Source organism: Rhinatrema bivittatum, chromosome 9, assembly GCF_901001135.1.
Source record: "Rhinatrema bivittatum chromosome 9, aRhiBiv1.1, whole genome shotgun sequence".
Classification (NCBI taxonomy): domain Eukaryota; kingdom Metazoa; phylum Chordata; class Amphibia; order Gymnophiona; family Rhinatrematidae; genus Rhinatrema; species Rhinatrema bivittatum.
In genome coordinates, this window is record NC_042623.1 from 40,367,858 (window position 1) to 40,389,125 (window position 21,268).

The 21,268-nt window shown below is 39.9% G+C and overlaps 1 protein-coding gene across 2 annotated transcripts in view; it reads right to left on the minus strand.

The window, feature by feature from the left end:
- Positions 1-4,673: 4,673 nt before the first annotated feature.
- PTPN12 (protein tyrosine phosphatase non-receptor type 12) overlaps positions 4,674-21,268 on the minus strand; it is a 262,737-nt gene continuing 246,142 nt past the window's right edge. For both annotated transcript variants that reach the window (XM_029615046.1, XM_029615047.1), the window contains 2 exons: positions 18,218-18,331; positions 4,674-7,219 (listed from right to left, as the gene is read on the minus strand). In XM_029615046.1, the coding sequence (XP_029470906.1) occupies positions 7,158-7,219; positions 18,218-18,331 (176 nt within the window). In that variant the 3' untranslated portion in view covers positions 4,674-7,157. The remainder of the gene's footprint in view (positions 7,220-18,217; positions 18,332-21,268) is intronic.

Below are 21,268 nucleotides of genomic sequence, written 5' to 3' on the forward strand. Positions count from 1 at the left end.
ACTTATCGACATTAAATTTCATCTGCCATTTGGATGCCCAATTTTCCACAAGGTCTTCCTGCACTTTATCACAATCTGCTTGTGATTTAACTACTCTGAACAATTTTGTATCATCTGCAAATCTGATTACCTCATTCATCATATTCCTTTCTAGATCATTTATAAATATATTGAAAAGCACAGGTCCCTGAGGCACGCCACTGCCCACCCCCCCTCCACTGAGAAAATTGACCATTTAATCTTACTCTGTTTCCTGTCTTTTAACCTGTTTGTAAGCCACGAAAGGACATCGCCACCTATCCCATGACTTTTTACATTTCCTAGAAGCGTCTCGAGGAACTTTGTCAAACACCTTCTGAAAATCCAAATACACTACATCAACCTGTTCACCTTTATCTACATGCTTATTAACCCCTTCCAAAAAGTGAAGCAGATTTGTGAGGCAAGACTTGCCTTGAGTAAAGCCATGCTTACTCTGTTCCATTAAACCATGTCTTTCTATAGGTTCTGTGATTTTGATGCTTAGAACACTTTCTACTATTTTTCCTGGCTGTGAAGTCAGGCTCACTGGTCTATAGGTTCCTGGATTGCCCTTGAGCCCTATTTATTTATTTATTTATTTGTAACCTTTATTTATGAATTTTCCATAACATGAAGCAAACAGAACATCAGTATAAAACAAGCAGGAACACCAAACTCCCCAAGTAGGTAAGTATGGGTGAAAATGTACCCAAAGATGGGTTCATAACAATATATGGGAAAAAGCAAACAGTCCTGTACATGACGGGTGCCCTTTTTATTTTTTATTTATATTTTTCAAGTGTAACAATATATGTTTATAAAGAAACATTGGTACATAATTCCTGCTGTGCAATTCTGAGGTCTTCAAATACGTAATTCATACATATTACACTTTTTGTTTTGTTGTCATCCCTCCATTTCCCCCTCCACTTCCCTCCCCCCTTACAGTCCATTGCTCATGAAGAATGGATGAGTGCTCTTGTTTGTTCCGCCAGGTTGTAAATCTATTCCATTGGTTCATATATTTTTTAATCTGTTGTCGTCTTAGGGCTGTCAGCTTACTAAGGTACCATACTTTTGTCTGTCTTTGAAGTACTCTGGTTGGAGGAGGTACTTCCCTCTGTTTCCATGAGCACACAATCTCAGCTCAAGCTGCCAAGATAACCTTTTGTATCAAATATACATTCTGCTCACACATTTCATGGGGATATATGTTTAGAAGAAAAACTGCAGGATCAGTAGGTACATGTTCATTCATTATTTCAAGTATAAGCCTGATTACCATGTCCCAGTACCCCCGCATAGCCTCACAGTCCCACCATATAAGCAGGAAAGTCCCCTTCCCCCCCCCCCCACACTCCCTCCCACAGGTATCTACACATGTTGAGTAATATCTATGCAATTTATCTGGCATAAGGTACCAACAGTATAACATTTTGTAATTTTGTTCCATTATTAAAACAGAACATTTCTTAGCCATAATAAAACAAGATAACCACTCTTGAGAATTCAGCTTGATGTTTAAATCTTTCTCCCACTGGAGAATGTGAGATGGTGGTAACTCCAAGTCTTTATTTAAGATATTGGAAATTGCTTTTTTTAATTTTTCCCACATGGTCACAATAACCCTCAAATAATGATTTACCCTTGTTTGTCAATTCTCACATCTGCTTGAGACAAATAGTGACTTAGTTGTATGTAAAAGAAGTTATCCATCAGTGGTAGCTGAAATTCCTTAGCTGTCTTTGCAAACTCCTTGAGTTTTCCCCTTTTCCACACATGTTCAAAACAAGTACAGCCCTTGTGAGCCCACCAGTTCGCTATACTCAATGAAGTTCCGGGCTCAAAATCTTTATTAAAAAATATGGGAGATTTCATAAATAAGGCTCTGTCTCCCTCTTCCATCGATCCCAAATTTTTAAGGTGAGGGCAATAGGGGGAGCTATGGTTTCTAGCTGTCTTCTAAGCTTATGTAAAAGCCACACCAAAGAATGCGGCCCAATTCCCACTAACAAGTCCTTTTCCAATTGCACCCAGCATGTGTTGCTGCCTACTAAATGCCAATCAAGAATTGAATGCTGATGTCTGCATTTTATGGCTATATAAGCAGCGTGAAAATCAAGTCAGACGTGGTTACAGAATTTCTTGGCAACTTCAGGGCTAAAAATTATAACCTTTTAGTTCAAAATTTGTTGATTGCTTTTCAAAGACTGGGAGCAAACATGAGTGTCAAATTGCATTTCCTTGATAGCCACTTGAGCTACTTCCCCTCAAATCTTGGAGCTATGAGTGAAGAACAAGGAGAACGCTTCCACCAAGACATCAAGACCATGGAACATAGATATCAAGGCAGATGGAGCACAAACATGATGGCAGACTACTGCTGGTGTTTACAGCATGACAACCCTGATCATAACTATTCCAGAGCATCCAAAAATAAAATTTCTCCCTAACAATTAAAATTTACACAAATATTGCTCTCTTGGTTAGACTCGTTTTTTGCATAAAACATATTACGTGCTATCGCTTCTTCAGAACTTATTACCCTTGATATTTGACTTTATAATCTTTAATCAAACATCTCATTTGTGAAAAAATTGATGTATTGCATATTTTTTTTAATTCATATTTGGAATCAACACCTTTCATTTGGGTAAAAATCAGCAAAAATAACTAGGTCAGCAGAAAACGTTTTTCCAAATGTAGACCAGTGTAATCTGGTCTACATTTGGAACAAGAGCCAGGAGCACTGTCTGAAACATATCCGACAGAATCAGAAATTTCAGACTTAAACATTTTCAATTTATAGAATGCAGCTTTAGCCAAATGCTTGACATGAGGCTTCATAGTAAGTTGGGAGTCCAGGAATATCCCCAGACTTTATTTTGGTTAAGATAGGTATAGACACTGCTTCATGCTGTATTGAAGTTACTTGCATTGCCCAATGGCTTTTATCCACCCAAAGTAGTCTGGCTTTAGAGACATTTAACACCAGACCATTAGCAGACAGCTTTTACTTCATGCCTATATTTTTGAAACATTATGCTAAGTGAGACTTCAGGTATCATGCTAGAACAAAATAGCTGAATATCATCAGCATATAAAAAGTATAAAATCCCAAGTTCCTGAAGGATGTTCTGATTTCTGCTAGGAAACTTTGTTTCAAATTGAAGAGGTTCTTGACTTGGTAGAGGGCCAGCCAGCTACATCCTTTCTTGCTTCAGTATCTATTCTGCCACTTGTCCTCAAGCCTTAGCACCGTTTCAGATAAAGTTCATCTCAATGCAATTGTAGCACATCAGCAGCAAGTACAAAGGGCTCCAATAGCTCCCTTTGGTATTAAAGTTCATGAAAAGACGGTGGCATTCCAAACTTACAGTGCCATAGGACCTCAACTCAAATTTTCTTTTCAAATCTCAAGTCGGTGGACTTGAAGTGTCTTACCTGGAAAGTGTTATTGCTCATGGCTGTCACTTTGGCATGAAAAGTACATAAGAACATAAGATATGCCATACTACATCAGACCAAGGGTCCATCAAGTGCAGTATCCTGTCTCCACCCATGGCCAATCCAAGTCACAAGTACCCAAACATTAACAGATCCTATGCTACCAATGCTGGCAACAAGCAGTGGCTATTCCCTATTGATTGATAATTTATGGACTTCTCCTCCAGGAACGTATCCAAACCTTTTTTAAACCCAGCTACACTAGTTGCCTTAACTACATCCTCTGGCAACAAACTCTAGAGCTTAATTGTACGTTGAGTGAAAAAAAAAATTCTCCAATTTGTTTTAAATGTGCTACTTGCTAACTTCATGGAATGCCCCCTAGTCCTTGTATTATCCAAAAGAGTAAAAAAAACCCCTCACATTTACCCATTCAAGTCCTTTCATAATTTTGCAGACCTCTATCGTATCTCCCCCCTCAGCTATCTCTTCTCCAAGTTAAACAGCCCTAACCTCTTTAGCCTCTCTTCATAGAGAAGCTATTTCATGCCTGTTATTTTGGTCACCCTTCTCTGTACTTTCTCCATTGCAACTATATATTTGAGGTACAACAACTACAGGCTTTGATATGATATTCACCATACTGTCAATCTTTTCATAAGGTAGTTCTACGAATTCACCCCAAGGTCCTTCCCAAAGTGGTATCTGTGTTCCGTTCCATTTTAATCAAGCTATTTGTCTACAAGATCATATGGGCACAAAGGATTACAGACTCTTCACCCTTTGGACTGGCATATTACCTAAAGAGAAATCAACCTCACCATCAAGGATCTCAACTATTCATGTTCTTTAATATCAGACTGGGAAGAGAAGTTGCCAAACAAATTCTGTCCAATTGGCTAGTGGACTGTATAGCACACTGTTACACACCAGCTGGCTTACAGATTCTGTCAAGGCTCATCATTATGTAACCATGAAACAGCTTGATCTTCACCTGGAACTGGAAAGAAGCAGTGATGTAAGTGCTGCGATCATTAGACCCGCCCCCCCATGAAGTCACTAACATCGGACAGTTAAGACAGCCTCAACACCAGGCATCGCGTGCCGAAGGGGCGCAACAAAGGGGCTCTCCCCTTTGTGTACACCTTTGTGTATATGTAAAAATTTATTTTTATGTTTCCTTTGTTAACTAAGCTGTTTCATTGTATTCGACTAAGGAATTTTTTCCTGCTTTTTCTGTTTCAATGTAAACCGGCATGATTTGCATTTAATGCAAGAATGTCGGTATATAAAAGTTAAAAATAAATAAATAACCATGGCCACTTCTATGGAAGACATTTGAAAAGCTGCTACTTGGTTGTCTGTTCATATCTTCATGTCCTACTACTGCCTGCGCATGTCCCAAGAGTAATTTTGGACAAACTACTGCACAACCTGTTCACCCTATAGTCCACTTACCACTCGCTGAGGCCAGGTTGTCTAAGTATGTGTTCTGCCATATGGCCCTCAGACTGGTAATCACTATCTGTTATAATAGCTAATTCATACGTGCTTGTCCATGGAGAAAGAAAGTTCACTTACATGTAAATGGGGTTCTCTGTAGATAGCCATAATAAATACCTATCCGCCTCTCTGGAGAATAGACTACTTTGCTAAAGCTTAAGCTCTGGAAAAGACTGAGGGGCTCATGAGGCAATGTGCATGCACAAGAATTCATGCACATGCTCAGTAAAGTCTTTACTGAAGTCTGAGAACTTGGTCCATGGTGGTGCCAATGGATGACATTACCCACATGTTATGGCTAATTTATTCTGCTATGGAGAACCCTGTTTACAGGAAAGCAAGCATGCTTTCTTTACAAGCTCAAGTTGAGACAGGCAATGAGTGCAAGATTAAGGACAACCTCATTTACCCCAGATATACCTTATGAGGAACCAGATGCACCTGCTAAAGCAGTTCAATCTTGATTTGGAATCTTCCATCCAAGTAGGACCCATTACACTTTCTGCAGGAGTGACTTTCCTTGGAGCTGTTGAACAGGAGCTGAGGCTCCTGCCAGGCTGTGATGTTCCAATCATCATTTCAGATTTGTGTGACAGAAAAAAGGCACCATGTTCTTTTGCGCTAAGAGTAGCAAACTCCTTAGAGTGATGGAAACCGGTTTTAAGAAAATGTTCTACCTAGTACTAGAGCACACAACAAAAAAAAAATCTCATGCTCAAGGTCCTCACAGTAAACTGCCTTCTGATAAGGGAATGGGAAAATCTGCCATCATGTTTGTTTGGGTGGAGGCTACTAATATCCTCTCTTTCATCCCCCCTGCACTTTGCACTAGCAAAACTTCAAAATGGTTTAGGAGCTATACCTCATACTCCTAAAGAATACAGGGAGATGTGTTTAACCCCAGCAGACCAGCAACACCACTGATGTTGGGGGAAGAAAGCTCTTAAGACAGGGCTTCCCTCAGCCAGTCAGGTTTTCAGGATATCCGCAATGATTATGCATAAAATAAATTTGCATAAATTGGAAATATGCAAATGTATCTCATGCATATTCATTGTGGATATCCTGAAAATTCCACCAACTGTAGGTTCCCCAGGATAGGTTTGGATAGCTGCAATAGCTAACTGTCACACCCCCAAAAGTGGCATTCTACCTATCTGGTATAGTCTGCAGTGAGATTTAGTAGAATGCAGTATACAAGTATTTCTATAAAACCGATGAAGGCTGACTATCTTATTAGTATGGCTAAACAAAGCCAATTTAATAGTCCTTGCAAGAATCCAGTCAGCAAGTAATAGTATTGTTTAAAATATCAAGCATACAAAAATGAAAACAGTATTTGTACGCAGAATTGCTTTTTTATACTGGCAGGTCAAAATACTAAAACATACAGATGTTTGATAGCCTTCTATTCCCAGATGAACTCAAACATTACAGTAACAGACATGCTGAGAGAATTCAATATTGTTCCAAGGCACTTATTGAATCTCTCATGACAAGATGAAAACCAAAACAAACTAGGATTGATAATTAACAGTATATAATATAAAAATAACCTTTTGCTTACAATTTACAAAATGTATTACAATCTTTATCTCTGCTAACCTGCAATATTGGTTGCACCTTTACAGCAATTTAACACAAAATTCAGAATAATTTTCTAAACCTTCAGGGCAAATAATTTACAAATAAGGTACATACAGATTTAGACCATGCAGAGATTTCTTACATCTTCTGTTAATATTTATGATTGCAACTTTGTCAAATTATATACTTACTTGCCCTGTACATATAAAAAACAATGCATACATAGTAATCAAAAATTAGCAAAAGGAGTAGTCCATAAACTGTATCATAAAAGTCTCACTATATTAACATGTCTACAAGCAGCGTGTAACAGGGTTAAGAGACATTAAGGCAATAATACTTTTAAGTTACAAAATAAACCATTTGTAATACTTTTTTCCTGTTATATAAGGCAGGTAAAATGGTCCCAGGAAAGAAACAGGATTTAGTAGTTGACTCCAATGTCTAAGGGTATATACGGGATATACAGTAAAAAGTGTACCATAATGTAATCACATTTACACTTTTCTGTTAGTCAAGAAAAATTAAAACATGGAATACTATTGTTTCAGTGGCACTTGACATTTCCAGTATAATTTAACATATGCTCTTCCGTTCCATCATGTCCATTCAGAAGGTGGATCTCTTGGCCCTCTTGGCTTTCTACAACGGCTACTGAAACCTACAGAGAAACAAAAATGGTTTTAAACTATATATATTATATTATAAACTATACAAAATGCTTCGGGGGTTATGTAAATTAGTTATTTGCTGCATTATCTGCCAGAGATTGTGGCTCTTGTCTTTTTAAAAAAAACATGTGGCAGAGCCCGCCTACCACACAAGCAGCCTAACTCACATACTGCACATGCTTCACCCCTTCCATTCATAACTTATCTGTACATTTTCACCTATACATCATACTACTTGTACCTACTCTTGACAATTGCTCCATACTCCTACAAGTGTATCATGCTCACACCCCAATAAACCTAGCAGACAAAGCACAGGCAACAGAATTTAAGGAAACTTTACAAATTTGACTAAAAATATTAGAAGTTGTGGCCCTTTCCAGCAAAGTGGGTGGGAGAGAGGCAGTGGCAATTTCTTTCTACATGAACACCAATATGCACTATCCTTACATTGTACTGAAACATTGCAAAATTAAACCTTTCTATCATATAGGTAGGGGTAGAAAAATCCTGGTCTTTGGAGTGACTGAAATTTCATTACCGGCACCTGCTCATACAACCCTTGCCAAGCTGTTTTGAGTAGGATGTGATGGTCTGTCAGAAGAGAACTGCATACTGATGAGGTGGCATGGGGCTGCCAAGAAAGAGCCACGTTGGTGCAGCCATCAGTGGGCCACCAGAGAAGAACAGCATGCCAGCACTACTGGGCTGCCTGGAGAGGCAAACATGCTGGCATGGGTTCACAGAGAGGCTTTCATACTAATCTTCCCCAGGCAGCTGGAGAAGGTTAGCATGCTAATGTGATCCCTCCCTTTTGGGTGGAGAGATGCCAGTATGTCTCCTGCTGAGTGGTTTCAGAGGAGAAAGACTGGGGAAGGGAAGGAGTGGAAGAAGGAAGTAACGAGAAGGAATCCCCCAACATGAAGATCAAACAAACAATATTTTGCCTGGTACCTATCTTTGCTTAATACTTTTTCACTCCCGCATTATAGTGAAGATTCCCAATATGAGTGGGCCATGGTCCTGGTAGGAGTGGTATATATGAAGGCTGAGCCTATACAAGGACATGAATGCTGGGACTGTCCGATGTGGGGACCTCCACAGGATAGGTGTGGCAGAGATGGGGCCGATAAGGCTCCATTTCTTAATATCCTGCGACAGTTGTCTGTGGGTTGCCTAGCATCAGGAGAGTCAAATCCAGGATGCTGATGGTAGATCTTCCAGCTATGCCAGTCACCTTCCCTTCGGGTTGAGCCCTCAGGTGCTGGTAGCTGGCTAGGCATGAGAAACAGGGGTAGCCCACCATACGAATAAGGAGCAAGAGGCTTGGAATGGAACAAGGAGTTGGGACAAATAGACGATAAAGTAGTCTTCTGGATACAGGATTGGAACAGAGTCGAAGATCAGAAGGTAGGACCAAGATCTGGCAACTGACTGATGAGACCTGCCACAGCATAAATGCAAATCTATACAGGAAACAAGATGGCAACCGGGGTGGGGGTGTGTATGAGAGCAAGGGGCACAGTGCTGGGAGAATTTGGCAACTGTTCCTTACAGACTTTCAAATACTGATTCAAGCATTTGTACCATCTATTGTAGATTTATTGCAATTCTTTGTTGGATTGCCAGTAGCTTTTCTTAGGGCACTTCAGGCTCTACAGAATTCTGCAGAGTGCCTCACTATAGGTTGCCAATGGTGGGAGCATATTTCTCCGTATCTTCAAGAATTGCACTGGTTAACTGAAGGACTAGGGGGCATTCCATGAAGTTAGCAAATAGCACATTTAAGACTAATCGGAGAAAATTCTTTCACTCAACGCACAATAAAGCTCTACAATTTGTTTCCAGGGGATGTGGTTAGTGGTTAGTGTAGCTGGGTTCAAAAAAGGTTTGGATAAGTTCTTGGAGGAGAAGTCCATTAATGGCTATTAATCAATTATACTTAGGGAACAGCCACTGCTATTAATTGCATCAGTAGCATGGGTTCTTCTTAGTGTTTGGGTAATTGCCAGGTTCTTGTGGCCTAGTTTTGGCCTCTGTTGGAAACAGGATGCTGGGCTTGATGGACCCTTGGTCTGACCCAGCATGGCAATTTATGTTCTTAAATACTGTATTGATTTTAATACCATTTTAGTTTTCAATGCATTGAAATCAGATGGACCACCCTATCTAACAAATTTACTGACGTATTACATATCCCTGCTCATTATATGCATGCCAGTGACAAGAAGCTATTGGTAATTCCAACAGCAAATGAAATAAGACTAAACATGATGCAATTGAGATGTTTTCTGTGATGGGGCCTAAGCTCTGGAATTTTTTGCTGGATAATCTGCACGCAATTGATATTTGTTTTTTTCAGAAAACATTTAAAAGCTTATTTAAACAGACTTAACCTGTAGTAAGTACATTGTCATTTGATGGCTTGCATGATACAAGGATTATTGTATGTGTTTTATCCTTCAATTTTAATTTGTTGTATTTTATGATTTTTTTGATATTTTATGATGTAACCTGCCTAGCACGATTGTTTTGCAATAAGTGAGCTATAATTATTATTAAATACTTCCTGGCGTCTACTGTTGTAAAATGTAAATTCAAATCCTTTTCCCAATGAAACTCCTTCTGACCTTAAACCACCATCTCCGGTTGCTTTGTGTACTGACTTGGGATTGTATGCTCTTTGAGGAAAGGACTCATACTTGTATTTAATCTGTTGCATAGTGACTGGTTTTGGATACTCTTATGTCAAAATAAAAAATACATATCAGTAAAAATAATGAAAGCTGTGCATAGGGTTGAATATTTAATGGTATATGTAAAGGAAAGATCTAATGGGAAGAATCAGATCTTAATCAATGATGTAGAAAAAAAAAAGACTGAAGAGATAAAAAGTGTTTTGTAATTTTTAAAAAACATAAGATATTCCAAGCCAAGTCAGACCAAAGGTGCATTGAGCCCAGCATCTTATCTCCGACAATGGCTAAACTGGGTCACCAGTACCTGGAAGAACCCAATAGATCCATTTCCTTATTGCTGACTCCAGGGATAAGCAATAGCTTTCCCAAATCAACCTTATTTAAAAATGTTTAAGCGCCAGTTTACAGCGACCCAGTCAGGTTAAGTGGATAACAATACATACATTTCACAACATTCACATTAATATACATACTCATAATATAATGTACATAAAACTAAAACAAAAAACTCATCTAACACAATGTGAGCATAATGCACTAACACCTGAAAGTCAAGGCTCAAACACTTCTTAGAATAGGTTAACCTGCTTACAGAATACTTTTATATCTTCTATTGAACATCAAGCTTGTGGGACCCACAGTACAGAAAAGCTGGGCTTTTTCTGTCTGGCTAATAATGGTTTATGGACTTTTCCTCCAAGAACTTGCCAAACGTCTTTTAAGCCCCATTATGCTAGATGCCTTGACCACATCCTCCAGCAACAAATGTCATAGCTCGAGGGTGCACTGAATGAAAAAAACTATTTTAAATCTGCTGTTAGTTTCATGGACAGTCCCTTAGTCTTAAAATTTGAAAGGGTAAATAACCATCCACTATTTTCATGTTGTACCCCCACTATTGATTTTAAGCCTTTATCATATCCCTTCTGTTGCTTCTTCTCCAAGCTGAAAAGCTCTACCCTGTTTAAGCTCCTTTATTATTGTTGCTTCTGTACAGAATTGTGCATAATACTCAAGTTACAGTCACACCATCACCTGATACAGCATTATGATAGTCTGCTTTATTTTCCATTCCTTTCCAAATCATTCCCAACATTTTATTTGCTTTACTGACCACCTACTCACACTGAGTCGAGAATTTCATTGTATGGTTCACAATGACTCCAAGATCCTTTTCCTGGGCGCTGACTTCTAACATGTGTACCTATAGTTTGGATATTTTCCTTCTATGTGCATCACTTTGCACTTATCCACGTTGAAATTTCATCTGCCATTTAATTGCCCAGTTCCTCAGTCTCTCAAAGTCCTTCTGCAATTCAGTCTGCCTGCGTTATAACTACTTTGAATATGTGTCATCTGCACATTTGATCACCCCACTCATTGCTGCTTTTTCCAGATCAGTTATGGAATATGTTAAATAGCACAGATCCCAATACCGATCCCAGAGGAATGCGATTATTTATCTTTCACCACTGGGAAAACTGGTCACTTAGTCCTACTTGGAGTCCTGTTTTTTTAGCCATTTACCAAGCCACAATAGAAACATAAGAAATGCCATATTTAATTTTTATATTCCACCTTTCAGGCACTTCAAAAATAGATTACATAAAGGTACTGTAAGTTTTTTCCTATCACCAGAGGGCAAGGGAGGCTGAAGTGACTTGCCTAATGTCACAAGGAGCACCAGTGGGATTTGAACACTGGCTTCCCTGGTTCACACCCCACTGCTCTAGCTCTGAGCTACCCCTTCCATTCCATATTGGGTCAGACCAAGGTCCATCAGCACAGCACTCAGACAGTGGCCAATCCGGGTTGCAGGTTCCCCACAGATCCCATGAGTAGACCTATTTTCTGATACTCCTTGGAATGGCAATATCTTTCTTTAGTCTACCTGGATAATTGTGTTTTATGGACTTTTCTTCCAGAAAAGTGACCAAACCTCTTTAACCCCCCATTATGCTAGCTGCCTTGACTACATCCTCTGGTAACAGATTCCACAGTTTTTGCACAGAGTTAAAAAAGTGCTTTCTAGGATTTGTTTTAAATCTTCTGGTGGTTGTCATGGTGAGATCCCTTGTTTTAGTATTATGTGAAAGGGGAAATAACCATCCTTTATCTACCTCTTACCCCATAACGGTTTCATTTCCTGAAGCGTCTTGTGCAGGACTTTAATAAATGCCTTTTGAAAATCCAAATATGCTATAATCAATCAGCTCACCTTTATATGTTTAACAACTTAAAAAAAATCCATGTTGGCTCCTCCTTAATATGCCATGTCTATCCATCTGACCATTAATTGTTTTTAAGAATGGCTTCTGCCATTTTACCCAGAACCTATGTCAGACTCGCCAGTCTATATTTTCCCAGTTCACCCCTGGAGCTGTTTTCAAAAACTGGCATATTTGACACTCCCAACTTCAGATTCTATGGTTGTTTTTAATGACAGATTTATATTAGGTTTGCAATTTCGTATTTTTCTTTCAGAACTCTGGGGTGAACATCCAGTCCTGGTCACTTGTTACTCTTGAGTTTGTCACTTCTCTATTACATCAGATTTTGCAGACATTTTATCAGTTTCTCTGAAACATTGCCATCCAAGAATGTATCTGGTGTGGGTATCTGCTCAAAATCCTTTTCAGTAAAGACTGAAGCAAAGAAATCATTTAATTTTTCTGCATTGACTTTGTCATTCCTGAGCACCTCTTTTATCCCTTGTCATCTAACGGTCTGACTCCCTCACAGGCTTCTTTGCTTCAAATGTGCTTGAAAAAGTTTATTAGATTGTCTCTATAGTAAGCTTCTTTTAAAATTGTCTACTAATCTGCCTTAATGTTTCGCATTTAAACTTGCCAATGCTTATGGTCTTTCCTATTTTTCAGTTTGATCAGCTTTCCGTTTTCTGAAAGATGTCCTTTTAGCGTTAAGTCTTTCACCTCCTCATTTAACTATGCGGGCAGTCATCTAGTCTTCCTTCTACCTTTTTTTAATGCATGGAATACACTGCATCTGAGCTTTCAAAATGGTATTGTTAAACAATTTCTATACCTCATGCAAACACAACCTGTGTAGCCTCTTCTTTTCCCCCTAATTTTATCATAATCTCCCTTTCTAAAATTAAAAGATTGTGCAGTAGATGTCCTTCCTTCCATGACTAGGTCAAATTTGACTGCAATATGATCGCTATTGCTAAGCAACCCCACCTTGCACCAGGACCTGTATTTTACTGAGGAGATTAGATCTAAAATAGCTCTCCCTTTTATCAGTTCCAGGACTAGCTGCTCCATGAAGCAGTCATTTATGGCCAGGGGCAATTCTATCACGAGGCAGGGTGAGGTGGCAGCCTCAGGCAGCAGAATGGTGGAGTGGCAAAAAAGTGCCTCACTCTGTCTCCAGAGACAAGAGCAGCAGCCGCCGGGGAGGGGACATCTGTGGGCAGGAAAATAAAGGACCGCAGTGGTGTGGTTTTAGTGACAGACCCACATGGATCCCACCCCCCACGGGCATAAGAAAAGAAAGGTGGCGGTGCAATCCTAGTGTCCTGCTTTCCATGCTCACTGTCCATAGGGCAGTGAGCATGGAAAGCATGGAAAGTGGTTTATCCTCCAACTGAATAAAGTTCAGTGTTGAGTACTTTATCTGCTACTCCTCTGGGAATCCTGATCCCGTATCCCCCCTCCCCCTCCCTTTTTGCATTCTCACTGATTTGACTTATGTCAGGCCTGGAGCAGGGGGGCACTCTCTCATTCCTCACCTCAGGCTGCAGATAGTCTTGAGCCACTCTTGTTTATGGCATCCAGAAACACTACACCTCCTTAGCATGCCTTAATGCAACATTTACCCAATCAATACACTGGAAACAGAAATCTCCCATTTTTATTCTGTTTCTAGTTTTGCTTTTCCAATGTGTTAGCATGTCACTGTGATTCTTAACCAGGACTATACTATGCTATACTCTCTACCTTCACACATGGAATTTCTAGCCATAAAATATTCTAGCTATTTTTGTTTCCTGCAGAACCTTTATCTTGCTTGATGATATCATCTTTGATATATATTGCCACCCCTCCACCAATTTGATCTGCCTTGTTGTTGTAATTTGTATCCTGGTATTACATTACCCCATTGATTATTTTTCCTTCCATAAGGTCTCCGAGAAACCATATCTAATTGCCATATAGTCTTAACTCTCCAATTTTATTTTTTTTTTAAGACTTCTGGCATTCATATACAATTTAAAATGTTTTTATTGTTAATTTTATTTACAACCTGCTAATTATCAGTTGATGCAGGTAATTTAGAATCCTTCATGTCTGCTCAGTAATTTCACCTGGTCCACTTTAGTCCGCATGCTGTCTGTCTGTCTGTCCATGCTAGCAGTTCTTCATGCTTTGTAACTTACTAAGCCCACTGCAGGTCTCTTTTGGTCTCTAAGGCAGCATTTTATTTTGCGTCTTAATGCTGGTTTTGTTTTTATTTAATCAGCATATCTTATGGCATGGGGAAAATGTTTGAAAACATTTTTAAATGAGGAAGGGTTGTAACAGATGTGGGCAAACTTTTGGCTTATTGTCCTTCAATCGTTCCAACGTCAATCTTAACATACTGCATGTGCTTGCTCCATTCAATTCCAGATGTTGCTAGCATCAGAGCAACTTTGTATGTCCTAATAGGAATAATCCTCATCCATATGCTAATGAAACATATTCCCATAATATTCGTGAATATTCTGCACTTGATGAAGTAGTCAGCTTTCACTTGATGAACTTTTACAGAGTCTGTGACTTTCAAGCCTACTAATGCAGCAGTATTGATTACACTCAACCAACTAGTTAGACAAAGTGTGTTTGGTGACTGCCACAGCTAGCCTGTTAGGCTTGTAAGGCACAACCAGCTGAGAGGTTTGGCAACACAGCTGCATGGTTTCTTGTAATAGACTTTTTTGCAGTGCCTTCATGTGCATGAGATCTTAGAAAGAAAGTAGGCAATACAAAGGATTGATTGATATAGAAAACAGAGACAACCTTCAGCAGAAACTTCAGGTGAATACAGAGGACTACCCTGCTGTGGAAGAGTTGCATGTATGGTGGATAGTGGACAAGAGCTTGGAGTACTCACTTACTGTATCGTCAGCACAAGAAACAATACTTTCCATGTCAAGAATATAAGGCACGGACCCCAAAAACAGCAAGGTAGGCGATCCAGTAGAACCGAAGGAAGACAACAAAAGGGATGCCACAAAGAAGCCTTTTTCAATTCTTTATTGGTGGAGACAAACAACTGCCCGACTCTGGCTGAGTTTCGCCACATAAAGTGGCTGCCTCAGGGGCTCAATAAGTGTCAGACGTGCTTAAAATTCTATTGGTTCCGTTCATCAACTGTACTATATACTTATAGCAACACACAGCACGGATCGTCTCCACTCTCATCGATTCAAACGCGTTTGAATCGACGAGAGTGGAGGCTTCTTTGTGGCATCCCTTTTGTTGTCTTCCTTCAAGAATATAAGGCAGCAACATTTGAGAAAGAGCATCATTCAAGTTCCATGGAACTAGAAGTTTTTGTACTGGAGGCTTGACATGCCATAGACCTTTAATGAATCTAGATATCAATAGAAATCTGTTTACTGTCCATCAAAGCATATTATGCTGCTATGGCACTGAGATGTGCTCACACCAAAGCGGTAGTGAGACCTGAATCAGTAAGGCAGAGCAAGCACTTCAGCAAATGTATGGGCTCGCAAGACAAAACAGGACCATCACATTCTGGTGGCACCACTTGGCATAATTTCTTCTAGTTGATGGCTTTCCAGACAAGACTAATTCGTCTACAATTTTTCTAGATAAACTGAAATCTGCGATTCCCGAGCACTCAACATCCAAACTGTTAGTTAGGTTAAGGGCTGAAAGATTGGGATGATAAAGAGGCCCCTCATCTAGAGTTAACATAGGATCTTATCCTTAGATATACAGGACTGAAGGAAAGCTGTACAAGATATGCAAACCATATCTGTCTGGGACAAGCTGGAGAAGCTTCTGCATTGTTCTGGCAGAAAAGTGTACATGGTGCTTGTTCCCCAGTTAAGGAAAGCAGCATCCTGATCTAGTCTAAGATCCCTGGGCAGAATTGAGCAAAACAGATTTAGTTTTCTGTTGAGGCAAAAAGGTCCATCGAGAATAGACCTTAAAGTTGTATAGTCTGTCAACCCCTGATTGCTGCAGAGGCCACTCGTGTGGACAAAATACTCTGCTGAGTCAATCTGCCAGCATACTGGAGATCCCCAAACACACGTGGTCTGCCTAGTTCCAAATCTTCAGTTCTTCCTGGCAGAGAGACCACGATCCTGTGCATTCCTGTTTGTTGACGTAAAACATGGTAACTTGGTTGTCAGTTTGGATCAAGATGTTTCTGCCCTGAAGAAGATGCGACCACAGAGCATATTTTATTGCCCATACTAGTGGAGTTATAGTAGGCTTTTGCAGATATTTATAAAATACTTTATTCCTCAAAGTTCCACAGGGATAATATAAAAAATGTAGTATTAACTTGATTTATATTTACATATATAATCAGAAGAGACGGTAATAATTCTCATAAAGCTGGTGCAGGCCAGTCAGCACTATCTTGCTGAAGGTCTCTGGTTTGATCCTGAATCAGCTGGGCTTTAGGATGCTGTAGAGTCCCAGAGGGAAAAAATCATGATCACTGCTCAGGGGTGACATCTACTGGATAGATCTAAACTCCATGAGTGCAGAGTTGTAGAAGGAACCCCAAACAGTTTGGGCATCGCAGCCCTAGACTGTCGCTGTGATGTCAGGGGGGGGCACGGGACAGGAAGGAATATTAAGTAGGGGGAAAATCCCCAGGTAGTTGCGAATAAAGGCTCAACAAAAATCCTCAACCAAAATATGCTTAAAATTAGTTTTGAGGGCACTGAGATACCATTATCGGAGGTAAGGAATTGGGATGATATTAGATTTACAGTTATCTGTGTGCCCACAAGTAAGGAATATGGTCAAGATTGCCTTTTACAAACTAAAAGTGGTAAAACCGCTCGCTTTGTTAGTTTTTGATATGTTGTACACCACACCAATCAGGGTTTCTCTGCATGAGGGGTCTATAAGAATGAATAAATAAATAAATCAATCCTGGATACCAGCTGAATTGTTCAGAACAGTGCTGCAGTGCTTAGTTTTGGGGCAATTAGATTACTGCAGCAATTTTATATGTGGGGTTGCCGGATAAGCTGCTGCATGTTCTACAATTGATTCAGCATGCAGCAGCATGGATACTTAAGGGATTACCAAAATATGAACACATTAGCTCGGTGATGAGAGAATTACTTTGGCTCCTAGTCAAATACAGGTCACAATTTAAATTGCTAGCAATCATGCATAAACGATTTTTTCTGGAGTACCCATGTATGTTAATCAAAATTATTCAGGAGGTATGCACCCCGCACGTTCATTGCGCTTTGAAGAGAAAATGTTCCAAAACACCTGAAACTAGGGAATTTAGATACCAACTTACTCTTCTTTCACCAGTAATGTGGTATGCCCTTCCATTGCAGCTACAGGAAGAAAGGGATGTTGAAGTGTTCAGAAAAGATGTCAAAGCAGATCTTTTCAAGGCAGCATTTGGATAAAGAAACTGACCAGGGTTTTACAACAGAGTATTGTTATGTATGCTATATATTTTTGTATTTTATAATATTGTATTATGTTTGTTTTATGAAATTGCATTGCTTTACTGTTTTATGTTTCGAATGCAATCTGCACTGAACGCAGAGAGTGCAAGGACATTGCGTAAAATACGATTTTTAATAAATAAATGGTGCCAGGATCCCAGTCCCGTTTCCAATTGAGCTGGAGGCCCAAAGAAGCAGGGTCAAAAAAACATAACTGGGTGGATGACTGCTGAACAGCCCTCTGATTCTCAGAGCCACAATCCCAGACTTGCTGTATCCTTTTCCTGTTTTTTTTTTTCTAGTGCTCAGCCTCCATGCCAGAGAAAGCAGGAGGAGGATGTGTTGATTCAGCAGGCTAAACAGGTTCAGTGCTTCCACTGAGGAGTCTCTTGCTGGCAGTCAGTTTTAATTTAAAAAAATTATGTAGTATACATTAGAACCACCAACTAAAACTAACTTTAATATGTGTCCTTTAGCCAGGGATCAAAAAAGTGGAACATTATTTATGAAATGCCTCTTTAGTAGCACCTAAATACATTTACATGTTAGCACCCAAGTACTTAAACTGTGCATTATAAAACCTTTTAAATAATTTAAACATTTACCAATATCAGAAATATCTAATGGACTTTCAGAGAGTTGATCTTTTGTATCCATGGAAGTGGCAAGGGAAAATTGAGGTATTGGATCACTTTTTCTGTCTCCTGCTCCCGGGTTATCTAAAATAAAAGTTGAGATGGTATTTTAGAGTTGGCTCCACTCAAATATGTGTAGCAATAAAGTACATTTGTTCATTCTTGAACCTTTCCTATTTTTTTTACATACATATGAATTTAAGCTTTGCTGTAAAATAGCAAGTTTGCCATCACCCATAGCACAGTTGTAAATTAATCTGCGCCTGGCTAACTTAGCAGTACCTACTGATATAGTTGAAGTTAAAATAAAAGTACAAATGGTGCACTCAGAGCAATGAACTCACTAGGAAAGCTCTCCATTTATTTCAGTTTGCTAAAAACAAATACACAACAAAAACCCAAGATACGAGGACCAGAACTAATCCAACAGATTTTTATGAACAATCTGTGAAAAGCCAGTAAGTATTAGTTTTGTGTAAACTCTTATATACAACTGCAGACCATTCAAACTGTTAAGGCACATCTTTCTCACAAATGGGAAAATTTCAAACTGCAAAAAGGTAACTGACAACTTGATGGGCAAATTCAGCTTTTTTCTCCTTGTAAGCAGCAGATGCATGCTAGCTTTAATCATCTTACCTTGGCCTCAAAAGCTTTGTCAAATTAATATACAAGTGCTGATTCTCTCGCCTGTCTCCAGTGTGCTGCTTCTACGGGCAATTAAGAAAGTATGTGGGTGGGACTCGTGCCTATTTTATCTATCTACTGTATATGGTCTGCACCAGGAAGGCTGATGTATTCTTATTTGACATGCACAATGGAGAATTATAGCATTAATGTCTTGGAAAAATATGCGCAACACCAACTGGACAATTTAGCCAAAGCAGAGGAAATCTGGTATCATCCTAAACGTACACAAAGCAAGAACGTATGCTTTCCAAACCAATCCAACTACTGTGTGCTAATCCACATACAAGATGTTTTCCAATTCATGGGCTAATGATCCTCTCTGCTATTTATATAACTGACATTTGGATTAAGTATTTTTCAACTTTGGTCAACTGAATGAAAAAAACAAATAGAAAACATAACCACTATATCAATACTTACAAATAAGATTTACACTACTAGGCCCTAACCCTACTGTGAAATTTGTTGCACTTTTGTTTAAACAAGTGAAAAAACACCACAGTCTGGACAACAGTATATCTTACAAGAATCAGACTCTCTCAGTACTAACCTAACACAAAATTCTCACAAAGGAGGAAGGTGTCAGAGAATGGACCAGCACATGCTGGTGAGGGCATTAAACATTTTTATGCCAGTCAACTTGTGTTTACCCACATAAAACTAGGGTTCAGTTATTGTCCCTATGCATGCACCTAAAACTATGCACAACAGAGGACAGCATGCGTACTTTTACCCACACTGAAAATGGGCAATGCTGAAAGCAGGACTGCAAATTATATGCGAGGCTTTCTCCAGGTAAGCACGCAGGTACAAATAATCTGCTTTCCCATGGCTACCCACATTTTCAAAGGGGAACTCAATTAGCTTGATTAGTTTTAAGTAGTTGTTCCTCACTTAAGGCATCCTGGTCTATAGTTGACTATAATGAATAAGTCAGTTTGAGGCCCATGGGTGTACATACCCCAAGGTATTTAACTGTCATATATAAATCAAATATATTGCTATATAAACTGCTAGACTATCCTCTTCAGTTTTTAAGGAAATACTTTGGCTGGACATACTCGTTCTCTTACATGTCTACTGTACTCCTTCTGCATTCAATTAAGTCAACCAAAACAAAATTACAAACTATTCCTGGGACATCAATACACGACACAAAAGTTGCTCAGAATAGTGTGGAAGACTGCCTGTCATCAGGGGTGGACTAGCCTATCGGGGAATCAGGCATTCCCCGGTGGGCTGGTTGCTCTGATCACGTGGTTCTTCCTGCCCTGAAGAGAAACCAGCGGAGCCACGGCAGAGCCCATCCTGCCGCGGCCCGATGAGAGGTCCTGCACGGCTGCAGTCCGACAAGAGGTCTTGCATGGCCGCGGCAGAGCCCATCCTGCCACGGCCTGAAGAGAGGCCTGCATGGCAGCAGTTGAGGCCCTCCCCCACTACCTTGCAGGAGCCGTGGGTAGCAGTGACCTTCTTGCACCTCCCTTCCAGCACTGAGGAGCAGTGCTGCCTGAAAGGTATGTGTGTGTATGAGAGAGCGCCTGCATGTATGTATGAAAGCCTGTGTGTGCAAGAGCCTACATGTGCAGGAAAGTGCAACAGAGCCTGTGTATGTATGAGACACTGCACATAAGAAATTGCCATATTGGGTCAGACCAAGGGTCCATCAAGCCCAACATCCTGTTTCCAACAGTGGCCAATCCAAGTCATAAGAACTGACAAGTACTCAAAACACTAAGAATATTCCATGCTACTAATGCCAGTAGTAACAGAGGCCATTCCCTAAGTCAACTTAATAGCAGTTAATGGACTTCTCCTTCAAGAGCTTATCCAAACCTTTTTTAAACCCAACTACACTAACTGCACTAACCACATCCTCTGACAACAAATTCCAGAGCTAAATTGTGCCTTGAGTGAAAAAGAATTCTCTGATTTGTTTTAAATGTGCTACTTGCTAACTTCATGGAGTGCCCCCTAGTCCACATCCTCTGACAACTAGGATCTATAATAGCTTGGCTTGATCTGGTATCCTAATATCAGGTGTATTGGTGTTTTAGGCCTGCTGTAACAGAGTAGGTAGGCCTGGGGAGCTATAAAAGTAGCAGACTCTGTAGCACTCAGTCAATGGGAATGCACTGGAATTATGGTGGGGGGTATGGACAAGGGGAGGCAAGCTCAGTCACAAAAAGGGATGGGGTGAGCCAAGAGGAAGTGCCTATGCAGTGTTGGGGAGGTTTCTATATGCTGGGCTTTCCTCCTGAAAGGCTCAACTGACTGTGGAAACAGTGAGTCTCCTGGAGTGAGGGTGGGAATGGGCAAAGGAGAGGGTGAGTG